General features: G+C 42.0%; 1 protein-coding gene across 6 annotated transcripts in view; it reads left to right on the top strand.

Annotated features, from left to right (window-relative positions):
* Positions 1–711: 711 nt before the first annotated feature.
* The window catches only part of TENM2 (teneurin transmembrane protein 2), an 885,668-nt gene continuing 865,734 nt past the window's right edge, over positions 712–20,645 (top strand). For all 6 annotated transcript variants that reach the window (XM_054718128.1, XM_054718129.1, XM_054718127.1 and 3 more), the window contains exon 1: positions 712–1,005. In XM_054718128.1, coding sequence (XP_054574103.1) covers positions 780–1,005 — 226 coding nt within the window. In that variant the 5' untranslated portion in view covers positions 712–779. The remainder of the gene's footprint in view (positions 1,006–20,645) is intronic.

Consider the following 20,645-nt stretch of genomic DNA (forward strand, 5'->3'; position numbering starts at 1 on the left):
TGGGGATGAAGCTGTTGGGCCAGTTAGAACTCCTGTCAGCAAGCTCTCCAGTTGGCAGATAACCAGGAAGAAGAAGTGACCAGGTGTGTCCCACACAAAGCTTTGCAAAGGAGAGAAAACTGACTAGGAGTACGCTGAAGGCTCATTAAAGGAACTGGAGGAAGATTGTTTGAGTGTCAAGAATGCCTTCCACTATCATTCTCCAGTCTCAGCCAGGCCATCTTAGGCAGTCAAGTTGACTTGGTATCATTGCAAAGCACCGAGAGCGTATATTTATGCCTCATGTACTTTTTTTTTAAGTTTTTGTTTCCCCAATTCTCCTATAGCAAAAAGAGAATATAATTAATAATGATAAAATCAGTTTTGCTTTCAACTGCTTCAGAGTAAGATCTTGCATGAGAATGACAGACTTATCATGTGATCGGTGCACATAGAAAAAAATCAAAAGATGACTTATTTTGGCTATTACCCCCCCCCCCCAAATCTATTAAATTAAACAGCAAGAAAATTAATTTACTGTATCGCGTTCTTCTATTTAGGCCGATGGTTTAAGTATACATTAAGCATTTGCAAGAGATTATGCGGCACGGACCAAATTTGCCTTTTAACGTTGTGATCTGAGTCAGAACGTGAGTCAGAACGGAAGGCAGCATTTTCTTACAATCACAGTGTTGTTTGTTTCCTTTGGTGTGCTTAGGTGGCCACGTGACCCGTGCCAAACACTCAGGCCTGACTTTTCTGAAATCATCAGCCATCAGCGCTCTGCCTGACCGCCAATAATGGATGTGAAGGACCGGCGACACCGCTCTCTGACCCGGGGCCGGTGTGGCAAAGAGTGCCGCTACACCAGCTCCTCGCTGGACAGCGAAGACTGCCGCGTGCCCACGCAGAAGTCCTACAGCTCCAGCGAGACTCTGAAGGCCTACGACCACGACAGCAGGATGCACTACGGGAACCGGGTCACAGACCTCGTTCACCGGGAGTCGGATGAGTTCCCAAGACAAGGTATGTGGAGCGGCGCCCGCTGACCCACTGTCCTTTGCTCCTGGCTTGCAGTGTTGGGTGTCATTGATGGCTGAGGTTCGTGACAACTGGGACAGAGCCTGGCGCCGCTGAGTGGTCCCTTAGAGCTTAGGCGAGAACGGTCCTTTTCGTCCACTGTGTCAAGCCCCTGTGGGTTTCACAGAAGCGCTTCTTTGGTCCTGGACACTAAATTCTTGGACAATTTGGTGGTTGCTTTTGGGCACACGGCCATGGTAGGGTGTGACGGATGTAACATAGCAGCAGACCCTCGGCTCCCTACGGGGTATATTTATCTTGAATTCTAGTGTTTTGATTTCTTGGGGGAAGAAAACATTTGTCTCCCAAGTACGAACAGTTGACATTCTCTTCGTGTTCAGTATCCGTTAGGCATTGGTTAGCACCCCTCCAGGGTTGCTTGTCAGTGTATGGATGCGTGGGCGGAAGCAGTCTAGCCAAGTTGGTTCACCAGCGCGAAGTCTTGTGTGTTGCCTTCCAGCCTTGCTGCGCGTGCAGTTTGCACCGACGGCTCAGCAAAGTTACAAGCGAATGCGCAGAAATGCAGTGGAGGCACTGGGAAGGGTCCACCTGCCAGTGCCAGGGGTCGAGGCCCCGCCTGCCTGGTTATTCCATTACCGAGGCTTCATTTCTTCTCACAGTACATGTTGCAACTGATTTACTTCCTCCAGCTACCTGAGCTTGTTTCCCAGTCCTTTCCGGCTGCTGTAACAAAAGGCCACAGCCGGTGGCCTACAGACGACAGAAATGCATTTAGCAGGAAGGGACAGACAGATCTGGTGTCTGAGGAGGGCTCTCTTTCTGGTTCAGGAACAACTGTCTTTTCCTGTGTCTTCACATCGCTGAGGGGGATCAGGCAGCTCTCTGGGGCCTCTTTTATGAGGGCGCTGATACCCATGCATGAGCACTCCACCCTCATGACCTAATCACCTCCCAAAGGCCCTCTTCCAAATACCAAAGGGATTAGGTTTTAATATAAGAATTTGGAAGGAGGGTCACAAGCATTCAGTCTACAGCAGCTTGAGTTCCATTCCTAGTTGCTTAACTTCCTTAAATTACTTTTCTTTATTTCTTAGAAGACTAAGAAATATATATATATTATATAAACCAGCGGCTTTCCTAAGAAACATATTTCCATATGCTCCCAACTCATCCTAGCTCCAGCTTTAATAAACTATTCGCCCAAGTCAGCCAAGAAACAGTTAAAATCGTGTTTCCATTGCACTTATAGACCCTTGCAAGATACAATTTTCATTTAATCTTCACTCTTATTTTCTGAGTTATCTTCATGTAAATGAAACACATTTCAAACAGGGGGGGTGTTGCTTGAAAATTGCTCTGTATCAAATGCCTTTGATCTCCGAGTGACTTCAACAAGTGTTTGACTTCAAGTTCTCACCAGAATCCCAAAGTGCCTGTAGTGGGAAGTGGAAAAAGAAACGAAGAAGCACAGCATAATGAATGAAGGGCGTGCTTAAATGTCCAGCATGAAAAGCCGTGACCCCTTCCTGTTATTCCCAAGAGCATCACCAATACAAGACTCAGATATTTGGGAAGTGGATGCACCTTCATTTTGGTTGAAAGCCATTCCACATGAAACTTAGCCTCTGCAGAGAGGGTTAAAATAAATTTTACACTCGGTAATAACAATCATTTTTTAAAATGTCATGCATTTCCCTATCTTTCTGGTCTCATTTGCCGTGTTGCGCATGCATTGTGTGTCTCGTGGTTCTGTGCTGCAAAGTGCACTCTCCTTCCTGGGCCTCCATAAAGGTGCCTCCGGGCTTCTGCATCCTTGTGCGCTGATCTGTAGGCCCCAGATCATTGTTGACTTGTGGACGGGCCTGTCACCTTTCCCCTTATTAATATGGAGGCACACTGAAGCCGTGCGCTTGGGATTTTATTTTCCAGTATACCTTTATCCCTCCTGTTTAATCTTGCTCCATTGATAATAGTGGAAGTTGCTTGGCCCTATCAGACTCATCGCTTTGCAATGACCAATTCACACATGCCGCGGTGTGTTGTTATTGAACTCATCTTTGTTTGCGTAATGTGTTTGCGGGAATTAAAAACTGTGCAGGCCAAAAGCAAAAATGAAAAGGCATCGGGAAGTATTTGCATATGCAAGTGCCATTCCTTCTGAAGACATCTATGAAATTTATGCATGAAAATGTAGTCAGGGTCTGAGTGGATCTACTTTGATGGGTTCTGAAATTGAACTCTGCAGGAAGTAAATAAGCACATATTTAAGGAGAGGGGGGAACAGGAGGCTCAATCTGGCAAGCAACGCATTCGACATGAAACTTAGCCTCTGCAGAGAGGGTTAAAATAAATTTTACACTCAGTAATAACAATCATTTTTTAAAATGTCATGCGTTTCCCATATTATTTCCGTATACTTGAAATCAAGGAGCAGGATCGTCTCGGTACTTACTAGCCTAGAGGTACATTAGCGAGGATCATAGCGTGATCATCTCCTGTGGTATTCTTATCTAAAACCCAAGACACTGATTATAAAACAAACACGCTTCTCACATCCACACAAGTTTGGCAAACACAGTTGGATGACTCTCCAGATGCTCCGAGTGGAAAAGAATTGCCAGCCAGTGAAGTGAGGCAGGGCTGGGGTCAGACCTTGTCCACTTTCCCCAGCTGGCCAGCTGCAAGTTATCAAATGTGAGAGGCTGCCGGGGCCCAGCAGGAGAGAGGGGCCAGGTCTTCCCCTGAGAAGCGTACAGAGGCTCCTGTCAAAATGACACCTTCTTGCTTGCTTTCAACACAGACTCCTCTTCTGCCTTCTTCAACTGGGGGCCTCTTAAGCAGAGAAAGACGATGCAAATTACCTGTCTGACCTCTATCATGTTGGATCTTCCTGGTGTGAGGGGAGGAAATGGCTGACCTTACGTCTGTGGCCATTAGAGTAATGAGTAATTAGTTAATGACTAATCCTGCAATAAATAGCAGCCTAGTGGTCGGAGTGTTAATGCCCCTGACAAAAGTGCCCAGTGGTCTGATTTGTGATCAGACCCAGGCCCAATCCAACCTATGAAGGAGTTGCCACTTTGAATAATAGAGGTCGGCCGAGTTCCCAGGCAAGTTGTATAAGCTTGTTCTTTGGGACTCTGAAGTGCAGGTGTAGAACGGTATGATATACAAGTCACGTTGCCATGTCTTAGGAGCCTGAATTTGAATTTGACCTTGACTTTTGTATATGTTTGTGCCTCTGACTCTGGCAGGCATTCTGTGCCTTGCTAGGATTAGTACATAATGTGCAGCTATGGTGAACAACGGTAACAGTAACAGTAACAGAATAATGTCTAATACCGGTATGCACTTTCTACATGTCAGGTGCCAGGCTTAGCATTTTGCTTGTATTAACTTAGTTAAGGTTCACAATGATGGTGTGAGATGGGCCATATTATTGCTTCCTTTTTTTTTTTTTTTAACAGATTAGGAAACTGAGACATGGAGAGATTCATTAAATCATCCAAGGTCACTAATTTAGGAATAGTTAGAGACAGGTTTCCAACCAGAGTTAGATTCAAGAGCTCTGTTTGATCACCTCCCGATGCATAAATAGAGAAACAAAAGACAAGTCATTAAAGCTTCAGAGGCTAGGAAGAGTCTATGAAGTTCAGTTTACAAACTTTTTAGGGGTTCACCCCTTTAAACTTTCTTAATAATAAAGGACCCATAGTCACTAATATTGACTGAACAGATCATGAGGACTATACCAGCAGCCCACCGATCTGTAGTCCTGCTCTCACCCATTTTCTCCATTTCCATCACTACCCCAGACTCCATGAAAGTGTTTCTAGCTGCAGTCCCTCCCAACTGACCACTGTTATAGGAAAAGTTTCCTACTGTCCAGATACTCTGCCCTACCCTACCATCATCACCTTTTTGCACAACCTCTCAACCTGGAACACTAACCAAGAAAGGTGTGGCTCTCTAAATGTTATTGCTCAGGTAAGCAGAACCGGCTGGTGTCTGAGTGAGCCAAGACCCCGCGGGCCAGAGAGGTCAGCCAGGCTTCTCATTTCTCAGACAGCCCAGCCCTTTGTCCCACTTAGCAGTGCAGGTCTCTGAAGAGGAGGCTGAGATTGAATTCTCTCTCTGCACCGCAGATGGGCTGTTTGGGTCAAGGCAGAAGAAAGAACTGGGGGAAGTTTGGATTTTTAAGCAAATGCTTGCACCAGTTCTCTCAATCAGTTCTAGCACCGAAATAACTTTCAGCAGCCCTTCGATGCACAAATACAAAAACACATACACAATATACATATTAGGCTTGGTGTGATTTGGGTATTTCATAAACCATTTCTCACTCCTGTGATCTTTAAAACAATTTGAGCATAATTTTTTTGCCCTGTGTAATTTGAAAAAGCATAAATTTAACCCATGTTAATGAGCTGAAAACGCATGAACAACTAATAAGCGACAGTATTACCTGTATTGATTCAATTAATATATATATATAATAATTGTTGACACACTTTGAAAAACCTGTGAGCATTTCTGTGTACACCATTGTCATAAAATTGTTATTTTTTATGGCACCCAAAGCAAAAGTTAGAAAGGTTTTATTTTGAAGAATGCCAATCTCTTAATTTAATTTACTTTCAAAGAACAACTTTTAGATTTTAGTGAAGTTCAAGAGTTTGGTCAATACTTGGAAGGCTGAAAAGTACCTTGAGAAGATTGCTTTCAAATTATTCTCCTGCCTCTAGGCAGGAGTTCTGTTCAAAAACCTCAACTGAGAATACATGTGCCTCTTAATCTTCATTTGTGTTGTTTTTAAAAATCTTTAGGAAAAAAAAAAGACTCTACAGTCTTTCAATGAAATATGGCTTGTTGTCTTCTGCCTGGCTAACTTAAATCTATGTTGCTTCATATGAGAGGCATATGGGAGAATAGTTAGAAGCAGACCAGAGTTAAATTGTGTCAGCATCCTAGCACTCATGTGTTCTATCAGAGTGGACCTTATAAGGCCCGCAATTTCATTTGGTCTGGCCTTGCCAAGGCATTAGGTGTGAGTGCATTAAATGTTTGACCAAATATAGCAGGCTAATTTTTAAGCTGATAATTTTTATGTTATAAATATTCAAATGGCCCATGGCAGAAAAAAGGTTCCCCACCCCTGTTAGGTTCTCCTTTTCTCTATCTATAAAAGTTCCCACGAATGTAGTTATAAGGATCATTTATAACAATTATGTGTTTGTCATTCTATGGACATTGTCTTTCTCTTAATACGTGATGACTAAAGGCTAGTGGTTATTATTATAATTTGTGTCATTTCAATACTATTGCCAGCAAAAATGGTGATCATTTATTCTCCTACTCTCATAATATTGCATGCAACAGAAAATTTTTCCCTTGGATTTGTTTCCTGTGACTTGAAAAATTCTGACATCTTCAAACCCTGAATTTCTCCTGAAGTTGTTGATAGAGTGTGTTTGACTCCCTATGCACCATACCTTTTGCTCCCAAAGATGAATGTAACTCACACATTATTTCCCTATTTTTAGAAAGGAATGAAAGATACCATCTAACAGCTGTCAACTCATGCCAACACACTGTAATAGAGTTGCTAGTCAGACAGTTTTACAAGTTGAAAATAAAGATTGAAAAAATGCTCTAACATAGTGCTATTGGATACAAATAATTTTTTAAAAGATGTGCACTTTATGGCAGATAATTAAATGTAAATTTTAGGAATGGGTTTAATTAAGAGAAGACTATCCATATAATTTCTGGATGAAAATTAATTTGTTATCACTTCATGTGTAATAATTTGAGGTCTGTGTCTCTTATTCAATTTTATCTGGATTTTCTTTGTTGATATTCACTGCCCTTCTAGGATTATATCTATATTTTTCAGTTATTGTGGCCATTGGGTAGCAGTCTTTATGTTTGCCCAATCATTATCCTTCATGTAGAGTCAACTCTGCATTCAACATTGGCTCTAACTTCCAATCCTTTTCCTGCTCTCTCTCTGGTAGTAGCTTACCAGTCCCACCCTTAATCCTCTACTTGTTCTTCTCCATGGCATTTTCTTGGGAATGATCTTGTCCCTACAAGTACAGCATTCACTGTTTTACTTGTCAAGATTGTTTCAGTTACAAGTGAAAGTAAGATAATAATATCCCAAATGAGACTAGCTTTTCAAAAATAGGACTGTAGAATAGCAACACTTTTCATCTCATATTTTCCATTCTCTTTACTTGGCTTTACTCTTCAAAAAGATTTATTTGACGTTTTATTTTGACAACCCCACTCTCGTGTTCTCTTCCCTTGGTCACATCATTGGTAAGAGATATTTTTATTTTGTTTGTTTGTTTTCCCAAACCTGAGCAGAACATTCCCCAGAAAGATTCAGGTACAGCTGGCATGGGCATATGACAATGGCCCTGTCACTCTGACTTTAGTTGGCTATGTCTTGCACTTAGGCTTACCCTGTGCCTGGAGATAGCTTTGAGTGAGCACCTCCTAAACCCAATGGAATGGATTCCATGTGGGAAAGAAAGGGAAGTAGGTAAGGGATACTGATTGATTTGATAACAGATGCTTGCATCCCCAGTGATGCTGAAAGCTAAGATAAGTATGGTCCTTCCAAGCTCCATTTCTACTTTCCTCACTGCCCTTGGAGTATTTCTTCTTAGATAACCAAGTGACAAATAATATTTTTTCTTCTTCAAATATGTTTCCATTTATTATTTCCCAGGTTTTGGGAATGGTATCACAACTCTTGCTTTTTAGGTAGACTCTGCCAAAACTCGCTCTTTTTTCTTGATTCTTTATATTGCAGTTCCCCAGATCACAACCATTATTCCTTCTTAATTTATCTCATTTCCAATGTTCACATTTCATGAGAAGCTGCCAACTTTTCTTCACCATTTAAATTGCCTCCTTTTCTCAGTCTTCCTCCATATATTTTTCATAGAATGAATAGTCTTAGGTTTTTAAAGCACTTCCTTGTACTTGTCTCTTACTGAAATTAATTCAAAAATATTTGGGGGTACTTTGTGGGAAAACTGTATTATGAGACTTAGCAATGAATAAGGTCTGGTCTCTAGCCTTACAAAGCTTGACAATTCTGAAGAGGACAGGTATGATAGACATGTAACTAGGTACAGTCTAAGAAACACCAAGGAAGGGAAAACAATGAATAGTTTTGGAGAGATAGCCAACCTAGAATTTCACAGTAAGGATGTCAGAAATTATGACATCCTTTTATGCACTTGAAGAATGAGGAGAAGTTGAGAGATCAAACAGGCAAGAAATAGTGTTCAAGCGAAACATATAGTATACAGGGAAGGCAAAAGTAGGTTTATAGTTGTGAGTACATGAAACACGGAGCTTATTCTTGTATTATTATTTAATTATTGAATTACTTTCCTTACGAACAACTGAGACCTACTTTTGCCCACACCTGTATGCAAAAGATCCAGAGGTGACATTGCTTCCAAGGACCTAAAAGAAGTTCAGGTTAGCTGAATGTGGAATGGGGACAGATGAGCTAGAGTGGTAGAGGGAGAAATTGGGTCATAAAGGCATTTCAGGGATACTATGCTGGCTTTGCTTTATGGAATAAGTTTCCGGGAGATACGGTGGTCAGTGATATGACTTAGGAGTTGTATTTCACCTAGGCAAAGGATTCTTAAAACCGGAACCGGGATAGTGGAGATGGTTTGGGAAGTATTGACTTCTTAGAACACTGTAAAAGGGGAGGTAGATATATTATTCTGGGACTTTTGTGCATCGACCACTTTCTTTTCCTACGAAAAGATTATTGCCTTTCTGATGCTGAATTTCCTTAAATATCCAGGAAAGGTCAATGCTTATAAACAACTCTTAAATGAGAGTGCATAGATTATTAGTTCAAGTCCTCCTGGAATGGTGACATAAGCCTGAATATAAACATGTGTTGTTACAAGAATTTGAATTTTTTTTCTCAACTTTTTAGGTTCCCACCTATGCAAAGAGTAGCACCAGCAACAGAGCACCTCATATGGGTTCAAAGCAAGGAAAATACTGTGTTGCATCCACCACTTCTCTATGTGACTGCATACCTTGTTAATTTTCTACCAGTGGCTAAATAAATCAGGGACATGGCAGATGTGAGGGGTGAATGTGTGTGTGTGTGTGTGTGTGTGTGTGTGTGTGTGTGTGAACAAGTGAGTGTGTATTGTATTCCTGCCAATTGATATGTTGACTAGCAAAGCTGAGGATGTGTAGAAAGCAGAATCAGTACTTCCAGACTTCTGATGGGGCAAGCAAAGTCGGGGAGGGAAGAGGAGTCAAGGATATTGCTGAGGTTTGTGGTTACAAAAACTGACTAAATGTTAGTGATAATCACCAGGGTTTGAAAAGGAGGATGAGCTGGTTTGTGAGTTAAGAGAGTATGTGTAATGATAGACCTTTTGAATTTGAGGTGCTTTTATGCCATGCATGTATAGGATATCTAACAAAGAGCTAACTGTACAGTTCTGGAATTCTGGAGAGAGGGATGAACAGAGTAGATTTTTAGAAATTGACAGCTAATAATTTCATGGGAATTAGTGTGATCATCCAGGAAAAAATGTACAAGGAAAGGAAATAGGAAGCTCACATGAGAACGCAGGTAATCAATGAACAGGAAAGTGAATAGAAAACTTACTTTCCTTACATGGTCTACTCAGTCAATCCAGACTTGAATTAGCATTCAACACATTAGTTTTATTTCCCAATCTACTACTCAGAGTTGGCTTCCTTTTAATCCCAAATAATGGTCACAAAGTTAATGCACACAGATAATTGTTGGCTCCTAAATATGTTGTAGTTGGCCTACAGATTGCTTTAGAAAATTTGAATAGAGTGTGTGTAGCCAACCTATTCATATTTCAGTTGCCTTAGACTCCATGTCTGCCTTTTGTTTAAGTCCTTCTGTTCAGTCATATATTGTATATGTCAGGCCCCCAAAGGCTATTGCAATTGCAAAAATAGCACAGACCTTCCTGTGTTCAATCCTTCCTTGTAAAATACCTATCTACCTATTCCAAATCCATTTATCCCACAGACTTAACCTGCAAACCACCTCTTTGGTGACATCTCTGCCCTCCAAATTCCAGTGGCCCTTAACGTGTTGCTATTGTTATTATCCTCTTTGTGAGTGACTCAGAGTAACAGCACATGGTTCCATGACTCCTGTGAATCGGGAGATAAGCAAAGTACTCTGCATTTTTGTGCTCTGACTCACGGATGCCACTGTAAGAGACTGTCTTCTTATGAGAGGCTTGTATCCAGTTTTAATGAGAAGAATTTAAAGAACGTCTCAGACCAGCATTCCACTTAGAACATGTGGGTTGTGTGTCTAGCATGTCAGGATCAAATCCCACCGTGTGAAATGCCTACTTGCTTTACAAGACTCTGACACTCACACATTCGATTGCACTATCATTTGCTTTTTCTGAGTTATTGATCCAATAATGCTATCAGCTTTTCTGGGTTTGTGATGCATATTGTCATCGTGACTCTGTAGGGACCTACTACGTGTTGTCACATGGGTGTGCCATGTGATGGGTGACAGGACACAATTCTAACTGGAAGTTTTTGTTTGTTTGTTTTTTAAAGTGCACTGTCAGATGAAAAAAAAAAATTGCCAATATCTGTCTTGCCATGGCTTAGGGTCTGGGTCCAGGAGGAATGCTGCCCCGCCCGCTGATAAATCATCCCACTGATATTAGCAAAAGAGACATTACATGCTCAGTGTCATGTTTTAGGTTTATAATTTAATTTTCAGCTCTGGCAATCCACGAAACCTCCCTAGGGACTTAAGCAGTGGAAGGGGCTGATGTGTACCTGAAATGAATTCCTGTTCATTTCTTGAGCACCTTAATGGGCACGCAGACCTCAGCAGCCCTCTCTCTCCGCTGCAGCCAAACTCCATTGCACCAAGAAGTTGCTCGCTATTCCTCCTGCACTGACTGCTTTCCTTTCCGCTCAACCTCAAGTCAGATCTGCTTTAGTAATAAATCTCTGCTGAGCGCGATCAGAACAAATACTGAGCGTGCGCAAAGGTGTCAAAATAAGTGCAACATGGACTTATTTAATAATGTCCCACAGCCTTTTATACTATTTGGAATATTTTACTAACATGTTACTTTGAGCATTATGTTTAATGCATTTTCTCCAAGACAGAAAGGTCTTTTTGGAAATGAGAAAACAAACCAGAGAAGTCGGTTGGGCTTCCTTGCATTCTCAGCTGAACCTGGCCCTCTCCCTCCTTTTCCAGGTCTTTGGCCAGAGCCAGGAAATGTGAAGCGTCTCTTTGTTTGCCTTGATTTATGAAGAGTGGGCATCGGACAGTTGCCGTCCCAAAGGGATGCATTTTATTTTAAAAATAGTTTGAAGCACTTCTTTTTAAATTCCCTCACGTCCACTGCCACCTTGGCCGCATGATACATGCTTCCCGGCCCGTCCTTGTACAGTTAAGGTTTGCTCCGCGCTTGGGGAATGAAAGGACTGAATTTATTTGTAGCAGTTTGAACCAGAATGTTGAATTTATTCAGAGAGTAATTACGGTGGATTAAATATACCTCCCTGGGTCTATTTGCTGTAGCTGGGGCATTGATAAAAGGGAGGAATATTACTTTAATGTCCTCACAATAAAAAGAATCTAGTCAACTGCAGGATAAATAGCCACAGCTCAAACCAATACCGCTGAACATGAGTGCAAATTCAGGTGATCGCCATTGACTTCACAAAGACCCCTGTCTGCCTGGCAGCCTTGGGTTCAAAGTTCTCCATGGGTCCCAGTGACAATGCAGTTAATGCGCAACACTGACCCCCATTTGTGTGTGTTGCAAAAGCCCTGCCTGGAGGTGACCCACTTAGTGCTCTCTGCTTCACCAACTCAGAGACTGAATAGCAGGGAGGCTCCAGCAAGGTGCTGAGCTGTCCTAGCTGAGCAGTGAGGGGCCAGTGAGTGTGGCCACATGCCACGCCTGTCTCTGGACCAGTGGCAACACATTTGCTTCTCTGTGGAGCTGTGAAAAGTCCCCATGCCCAAGCCTTGCCTGAGACTGACTACGTAAGAATCCTTGGGAAGTCAGACCCAGGCATCAGTATTTCTAAAACTGTATTCTTATACAAATAAAACATCTCGAAGGATTGAGTATAACGGGACACACTCTACAGAATATAACCATTTCTTTGGTAACTAGTAGCATTTTAAGTTTACAGAGTCTTATGCTTAGCCTAGTGACTCAGAATCTCACTTTTCACTCAGAAATGCATAATTCTAGTTGAACAGAGCTTCCTCACTCTTAGAGGGGTTTGCTTAACAAATGCCATGTCGCCAGGAGCTGCAGTGTTTCCAGGCCAATAATAAGGAACCGTTTGCCTGGGTGTTAGGTATGAGGACCTTGGTTGCCAGGGTCCACCTTTTGTTGTTCTGAGTCAGAAGGAGCAAGAGGACTGATTCCTTTTGCGCTCCTGTCTCTCATCTTATATCATTAGAAGTGAGGGTTTAATTTGAGTACCTGACTTGGAATATAGCACATTTCCAATTAATTATATCAATGGATCCAACATCTTCAACATTAAAGCAATAATGAGTTTAAACCTATCATCGGAAAAAACACAACCAAGTTTGATTATGTTGAAAGATGAAGTCAGTGAGGAAAGGTAGTGTTAATAGTGGAGGGGGTCCTACCTGCTTTTCCTTGTGAATATTTATTAAGTATAACAATGGTTCGAGTAAGGGTCCAAAGCCCAGCGTCAAAGGGGAAGGAAGGTGAGATAAAGGAATGAAGCTGGCTGGGTGTCCAGTGTGTGTCCTGGTGGAAACTGTCTTGATTCAGGCCCTTGTATGTGCAGGCAGTGCCTCTAAGCTCTGGCAATTTGGTGCCATTGGGGAATTCAGATCTAGTGTTGTTAAATCTCCCAACTTCTCCAGAAATTTGAAAAAATCTGACGTTTTTTTCCCCTAAAATTCTCAGATTTTAAATGTTGCTGTGATGACCACTGTAGAGCAGTTTACATAGGCTCTGCACAAGATCCTGGCCTCATTTCATGCCCTAAAGTTTGCTGAAGACAAGTTGCTGAATGCCCTTGGGATGGGAACAATCGAGTGTAGGCAGTCCCAGAAGTCAGCAGCTGCAGGGCTCCTATGACCAGCGGATAGGAAGCTGATAATAAATGCTCTTCCCCTTCATCCTGAGAAGCACAGCTCCAGGCTCCTTGGAAGAGTCCAGCACCATCCTCACTAGGCACCCACAGCAGTGTTCAACTCCAGACAGTGGGTCCAACCCTTTTGTGCTTTATCTCAAACCAGGTACTATCTGCTGGCTTCCACTCCCTTGCCTCTACACACAGGGAATATTGACTTCTTGCTCTTCAGTCTTCCTTAGTACACAGTGATCCCTTAGCTTTTTAAAGGGGGTTTAATTTAGGTGTATCACAGTCGCTTTTTCTTAAGAGGGAAGGATCTGTTTTGTTGTGTGTGTGTTTTTTGTTGTTGTTGTTGTTGTTTTTTAAATATATTTCATTGATTTTTTCACAGAGAGGAAGGGAAAGGGATAGAGAGTCAGAAACATCAATGAGAAACATCGATCAGCTGCCTCCTGCACGCCCCCTACTGGGGATGTGTCCGCAACCAAGGTATATGCCCTTGACCGGAATCGAACCTGGGACCCCTCAGTCCACAGGCTGACACTCCATCCACTGAGCCAAACAGGCCAGGGCTTGTTTTGTTTTTAAAGACCAGAAAATCCTCTGTCAGCCACAGACATACCATCTGTGGTTGTATGGAATATCATAGCTTCCTGTTCACAGGTAGCCTTCATAGATGTGGGAATGCCAGCTAAGCCAAGTGTTGAGGAAACCTAAGAAAATGAATAAATGGATAGGAGCTCATCTTGAAAATCTGTCAATTACATTATTCTGAGAACTTTCTTTTTTGGAGCTTTCTGTCACCATCATTGGTTTCTCCAACTCTGCATCACTCTAGTATCCTCCTTCTCTTGTCTAACCCAGAGACAAAAGAGTATAATACTAATGTTAATGGCTTAAATTTGCTGAACAGTGGCCATGGGCCTCAGTATGCCTATGAGGTTCATACATGAAAATCATCACTATATTTAAAGACAACCAAGGTTTAGAAGATTTAGTTACCCTACTGAGGACAGGCAACTTGTATGTAAGAAGTGGAAAGAGAGTCAAACCTAAGTAATCTGACTGCACTGGCTGCTGTGGTTGGTGTAAGGACATGTTTGTTGATTGACTATGTAACAATCCTACTTCCCTCAACATTTGCTGGAGGGAAGAAATCCAATTCCAGTGTCAAGCTGATCTAGACAGGCAGACTGCTGGAGAGCGGAGTATCATTACAGCTGTTCAGAAATGCAGAGTGCTCAGATCTGCGCAGCCAGATGGAAATCATAGTTCAAGCTTAGTGTTGTCAGACAGCAGAGGCTATGGGCAAAGGGGAAGGCATGGGTGAGTGATTTTTGACTGTTTATCTCTAATGTGTGTGGCCAGTGTCACTCCCATCTCTGATGGCAGTGATTTATTCTATTATACTGTCAGGATTAAAACACCTTAGCAGGGAAAATAAAGGGAGGGATACAAATGCTGTGTCATTGATGTGACAGATGCTATTTCTCTGGTAACTATAGACGGTGAGTATATGGAAACTCTCTCAAAAGTGCCATGGCCGTAGATTGTCAGACCAGTCAGACCTTAGGGACCTGTCTATTTCAAACCATTCATTTGACAGATAAAGGAACTTAAACTCAGAGCTTCTGTGGTAGTCAAGGTCACACAGCTCCTAAGATTAGAACTAGAACCCCAGTTCCCTCTTCCCAGTTCAGTATTCATCCAGCTATATCACCTGCTGGACAGGTTCATTGTCCCTTCCCCTAAGTTCAGAGTTGAGTTTTACATTAAGTAAAGAATCTGCCTATATTTTAACAAGAGCAATGAAAAGTAGGAGCTGGAAATTATTCCTTTTGCCCTTCAGTATCCATGCAAGTATGTTTTTAATCCCAGACCTCTGGCCCTGGAACCTCCTCGCTGCTGTTACATTTTTTTGCTAGCTTCTTTCCCTTGTCTGAAACAAAAGAGAACCTTCTCACCTCCTCACCCTTGTTAAGCGATGGCCTGGGCCATTCTCTGCCTGCTCCTTGTGTGTCCTCACCCATCCTTACTTCAGCTTCTTCATCTCGTGTCTCTCTCCTGCCATTTCTTGTGATAGAGAGGGTGGATCAGAGCAAGCGAGAGTTCCAGCCTGCATAGAATCCCAAGCTCCCATCTCTTCACCACCTGCCTCCTTCCTCACTTCTCCTGCACAGGTTTCTCATGAGATATTCTGAACTGCTTGAAATCAGTGAGACAACACAGAATTTAAAGTAGGAAGACGTGGCTCCAACCCTAAGCCGTGATGTGATGTTGGCAAGTCATAGGCAGGTCTCTTTGGGGTTAACTGTGCTCCTCTGCACAACTGGTGTCTTAGAACCTCTTCCTAAAAGTTATTTTGTGAGTGAGGTCCATTGATGATGAAATACCTTGTAAGCAGTGTTTCATTACCCCAAATTGTCACTGTGGATGATGTGCTCAGTGAAAAGTTACTGTAAACTCCACAACTCTATTTGAAAATCCCCATGTGCTCAAACACTTTCATGTGTTGACACAGACCTCCTAGGGTTGACCTGTCCCAGCCAAGGACACTGAGCCCAGAGGCTCCCCAAGCCATGAAAACATTCAGGTGTCAACGAGTGCTTTGATTCCCTCTAGCCGCGCTGCCCACCAGAGCCCTTCCATGTCCACCAGACACAGGGCCGATGCCTTCCCAACTCTGAGCTCAAGTACCACTTGGCGGTGAAATACCATTTCTTGAGGCAGAAATCTCACAAAGTCCCTCGTGTAAATGTGCCATCGGGCTCTGCAATAGATGGCGTTCACTCTCCAATAGATAAGTCTGCTGTGGGGTATCCTTAAAGTTGAGACAACAGTGTTCACGCTCTATGTCTCCAGGCGTGAAAATGGACGCATATGTGCATAAGACTCACCTGAAAGCAAGCAAGGGAGACCATGGTGGAGGTGAGGGTGGGGCAGGGAGCTGGGTGTGTTGCTGCTCAATCAGAGCCAGGGCTTATCTAAGACCTCTCTAGCCACTTCATAGGTTTAGCTTTATAATCGCCTAGAGTTCTGCATGATCTAGTTTTGTAGAGGCTTAACATTTTATCTGTTTGGGGGGTGGTTTTAAATTTTTAAAAAATCAGTATTCTAGAAGGATGCTCCTGTCTCCTCCAGTAAATCTCCTACTTTATGCGCCGCTGCTGAGGCAGGTGAGCCTGCTATGGATATAGCGCCACAAAGAAACTCAGGAAGATCAAAGGCCCCTGTCCCCGCCTCTCTGATCCCAGTGGGTTGGTACCAGAATAGAAGCAACCCCCCCCCCCCCAAAATCCCCAAAGCTCAAAGCAGGATGGATCCCTCCAAAAAGCGAAGGTCTGTAAACAGCTTGAAACCCTCCTCCGTTGTTTGCTTTATCCTCCCCACCATTCAAACCTTAGGGCTGCAGAAAGGATTCAGATCCTCATATCCAGGCTAGTGAGTTTAAACCGCAGGAGATCAACACTTACCTGTGGCTGGCTTTGTCCCTAGTTTTGTTGCAGAGCTGGGGATACAGACATGAAAAAGGTACAGCCCTTGCTCTCGGGAAACACACTAATGCAGAGGAGGGAGAAAGAGCCTTCAAGTGCTAATGCCATGCACAGACTACCTGGCAGGCAGAAGCACAGTGTATTGTGGGAGCAGACGGGAAGGCTTCCCAGAGACCCTTGTAGGTAAAGACTCTGTGTTGGGCGTCAGGGTTGCGTTTGCTGAAGGTTTCCTAAGATCCATTTAGGTTTGCTCTAGTGTGAACGAGGTGACTCAAGTAGACAGAGAAAATAGCATCCCGATATTTAAATATATGATCACCCTTTCTTCATGAGTGCTTAGCTGGAAGTGTCTCGGGATGAATGCTGGAGCGCGTATCTGTGAATGTATACCATATTGGAAACAGATTTACTGTCCCAAAGTGTAATGCTTACTCAGCCATCTGATGAGATTCGAGCTCGGAACAGTTTGAGAGGGATGCATGGAGCTGTTTTATTACAAGATGCTGTTATGAGTTATAGCAGCTTTCCTTATGCTAGATGGCTGTCGCCAAACAAGTTACATGAATATAAGCAGTTTTATTTGCAATTTTTTGCTTACATTTTCTTAGCATATTCCGATTATGGCTTCTCACAGCCCTACGTGTGCTTCTCTGGCACCCCCAGGATATGGCTCTATTCAGAGCCAAAAAGAGCCTTTAAAAATATTGGTACAAAGTCCTCCTTAGAGTATGCGGTGTTTCTGTGTATGGAAGCTATCGCCTGGCACTTGTTTGAAGAAAAAAAAAAAGGGGGGGGGGGAGCCTTTTCACTCTTGTATATATGTGTTTATTTCATAGGAAACTTAACAAACACATTAATTAGCCTCTCGTTTTACTCAGAGGCTGTGACCCCTAAGTTGGAGGTTTTGTGTTTTAGGGAAAAAAATAAATAGTGCTTGGAATTTCATTTGCTAGGACTGAACCCGAAAGAACCAAAATGAGAAAGAATTCATTTTCCATGAGAGATGTACACCAGGCGTGGTTCTTACATACAAATTCTCGGCAGGAAAATCAGTGTTGTTGATTCCCCTTGAAGGTGTGCAAGTGGAGCAGAGAAATTGATGACGTTAATAAAAATGATAATAGCAGTAAATTAGTTTATACTAAATGCAAATAATGGTTAAGCTGGGACCCAAATGAACCTTGGACAGCTAGGGACTTCATTTAAACCCCATTTATCCTTATTTTATTAAGTAGTTAATTGTGTTATTAATAGTTAGAATAAATATTTAGCGTAGCTCAGTACTCAGAGTCTGCCTTTGTTTCACTATTTATTTGGGGAAAATGAGTGCCTGGCTTGGCCCAGGGTTTGGGGGTTCCCGAGCGTCTGATGTGACTGCATAACCAGGCTTCACCAGCAAGAAGACTAGGATACAGGCTCCCTGGGGTTGTGGATAATTTAAAAGATCAGTTTTTAAGTGTGTTTTTTTTTTAAATTACTTGCGTTGAATTTTTTTCTGGTTATAGAAGCAATTTATATCCATTGTAAATTATTTGAAAATAACAAGTACATAAAGAAGAAAATTAAAACCACCTATTACTTTACCTCCCAACAGCAATTGCTATTATCATTTTGGTATATTTATTCTACAGCCTTTCAGCTGTTTGTGTATAAGTGTAACGCATTTTCAGAACTGGAATTATATGATGCCATACCCTGCTCTTTTTACTTATTATGTCAATATTTTCCTCTTCTTAAAAAATAGCCTCCTGAGATAAGATTTCTTTGACAGCTTTGTGACATTGTCATATGGGTATACCCACAGTATCCCTTTCATGTAATCTGTTTTTCCACTAGAATGTTAGTTTTCTGTGTTTTTGGTTATAATACTCCAGTGAGCATAATTCTACATAAATCTTTGTACATATCACTGATTTCCTCAGAATGGATTTATGAGTATTTTAAGTTATACTAATGTAGAGGGGACAAAAGGAACGACTGGGCTATCGAGGCTTCCATGTGGGTCTAAATGTTTAGGACACTCATGTAAACTGAAAATACCATTAAAAGCAAAATTAAAACTCTACTTACGAATTATATCCCAGCATCATATTTTTCTCATTGCATTTTATTTTTAACACCTATTATTTTATCATTGTATTGTAATAATATGTTTAAATCAATTTTAAATTGTGTGAATGTAGGGATTCTCTGGCATATTTCCCTAGATCTCCGTTAACTACCCCTCCAACCTTGGGCTTTTAGCAATGGCAGTTTAATTGTTAAAGCGTACGGAATTTTGAATTGAAGCATAAACCTAGTTTTAATTTCTCACTTGATGGTACACATATATAGCTTTTTATATGTGTACATAAAAACACACAGATATTAAATATGTATATTAGATAAGCCAAATTGAACATATTACATATATTAAAATGCATGAAAATAGGTATTTATATCCATACCTAAAAAGCACATGTTGTAAAAGTAAGTTACACTATTTAAATAATTTGTGCAAAGAGTGAAGTGATTTGATTGGATTTGGTTCTGATGTGTTTTAATCAGTTGACCAATACAACAGTTCATAATAAATACCATAAGCCCTACGGAAATCTGGTCTCTTCTGCTCTACCTGTAAAGTATTACTTGGAGTTTATCTTGTATCATGGGCTGAAGCACACAGAGGAGATGGAGTCGCGAGACAAAGGCAGGGCTTGCTGGATCTTTCTGTCTCATTTTGTGTGTATCTGTGGGAAGCTTTCCACCTATACAACAAATCATCCCCAGAGAGGGCAGTGTCAGGATATGAGAAAGGAGCAAAAAATGAAATGATGTCAGATTCCCGTGGGAAAAATAGGTCTTATGTGAAAATTAATCTCAGTGTGGTACAACATTTGTTACATAAACCTGAAGAAAAGAAGAAAAAGAAAAGCACTTGTGAGAAGACGCTTTCTCCCTCCTAAGCCCTCTCTGACCTCTCTCAGTTTCCTGTGACACTGCGAGGCGATGGGGCATCCTGTGCGAGGTTCTCGGGGCTTCAGCAGCTGAGTAGCCAGCATGCGCTGCCTGGCAGGACCCTGGTAAGAGATGGGCACAGTCTCCTGAAGCCTCAACCCTTTCATGAGGATCTGGCACTAATTTACTTAATTACCTTGGCAAGGCACATACTTTTTTTTCCCCCTTTTAATGTAATTTTTTTAAATTGATTTGAGAGAGAGAAAGAGAAAGGGAGAGGGAGAGATACATCGATGAGAGAGAACCATCAATCAATCAGCTGACTCCTGCACACCCCCACCAAGGATTGAGCCTGCAACCCAGGCATGTGCCCTGACTGGGAATCGAACCTGCAACCATTCGGTGCATGGAATGATGCTCAACCAACTGAGCCACACCGGCCAAGGCAAGGCCCGTATTTAGGCCCACATTTCCTTTCCTAAAATGAGGCCAAAGAAGGCATGAATAATCAATAAGACCCTTCTATCTCTGCTTCTATGTAGACTCAACCTAGCTCTCCAGCTGACTTGGTAGGTCTTTGAATATATCTAATTTCATATTATTAATATCACGATATGTGGAATCCGATGTGTGAGAATTGCCCCTAAATTTAAATGTACAGATAGAGTGAATGCCATTTGAAGTAAAGAACCTCTGGATTGGCTCCAAAGAAGTGTCTATTCTATTTCACCTACTTCCTGCCCCGAGTGTCATTTTCATGCTCACCAGCACCCTCTACCAGATTACATCACCCCCCTTCCTTGATCCAAGGGGGTGATGTTTATAAATATTGTGTGACTGGCATAGCCTTGCAGTATTGCCTTACAGTGACAAATGGTGTTGTGAAGAGATTGGCGTTTTGTTAAAATTCACGTGGATATTAATTGTACCTATGCAGACTCAAAAATCTCTTTCTTTAGATTTCAATTTCTTGCACTCCTGAGAAATTGAATGTTTGTTCTCCTAATATGCTTATCAGTAAATTCT

The sequence above is a fragment of the Eptesicus fuscus genome, chromosome 6, assembly GCF_027574615.1.
Source record: "Eptesicus fuscus isolate TK198812 chromosome 6, DD_ASM_mEF_20220401, whole genome shotgun sequence".
Taxonomy (NCBI): Eukaryota; Metazoa; Chordata; class Mammalia; order Chiroptera; family Vespertilionidae; genus Eptesicus; species Eptesicus fuscus.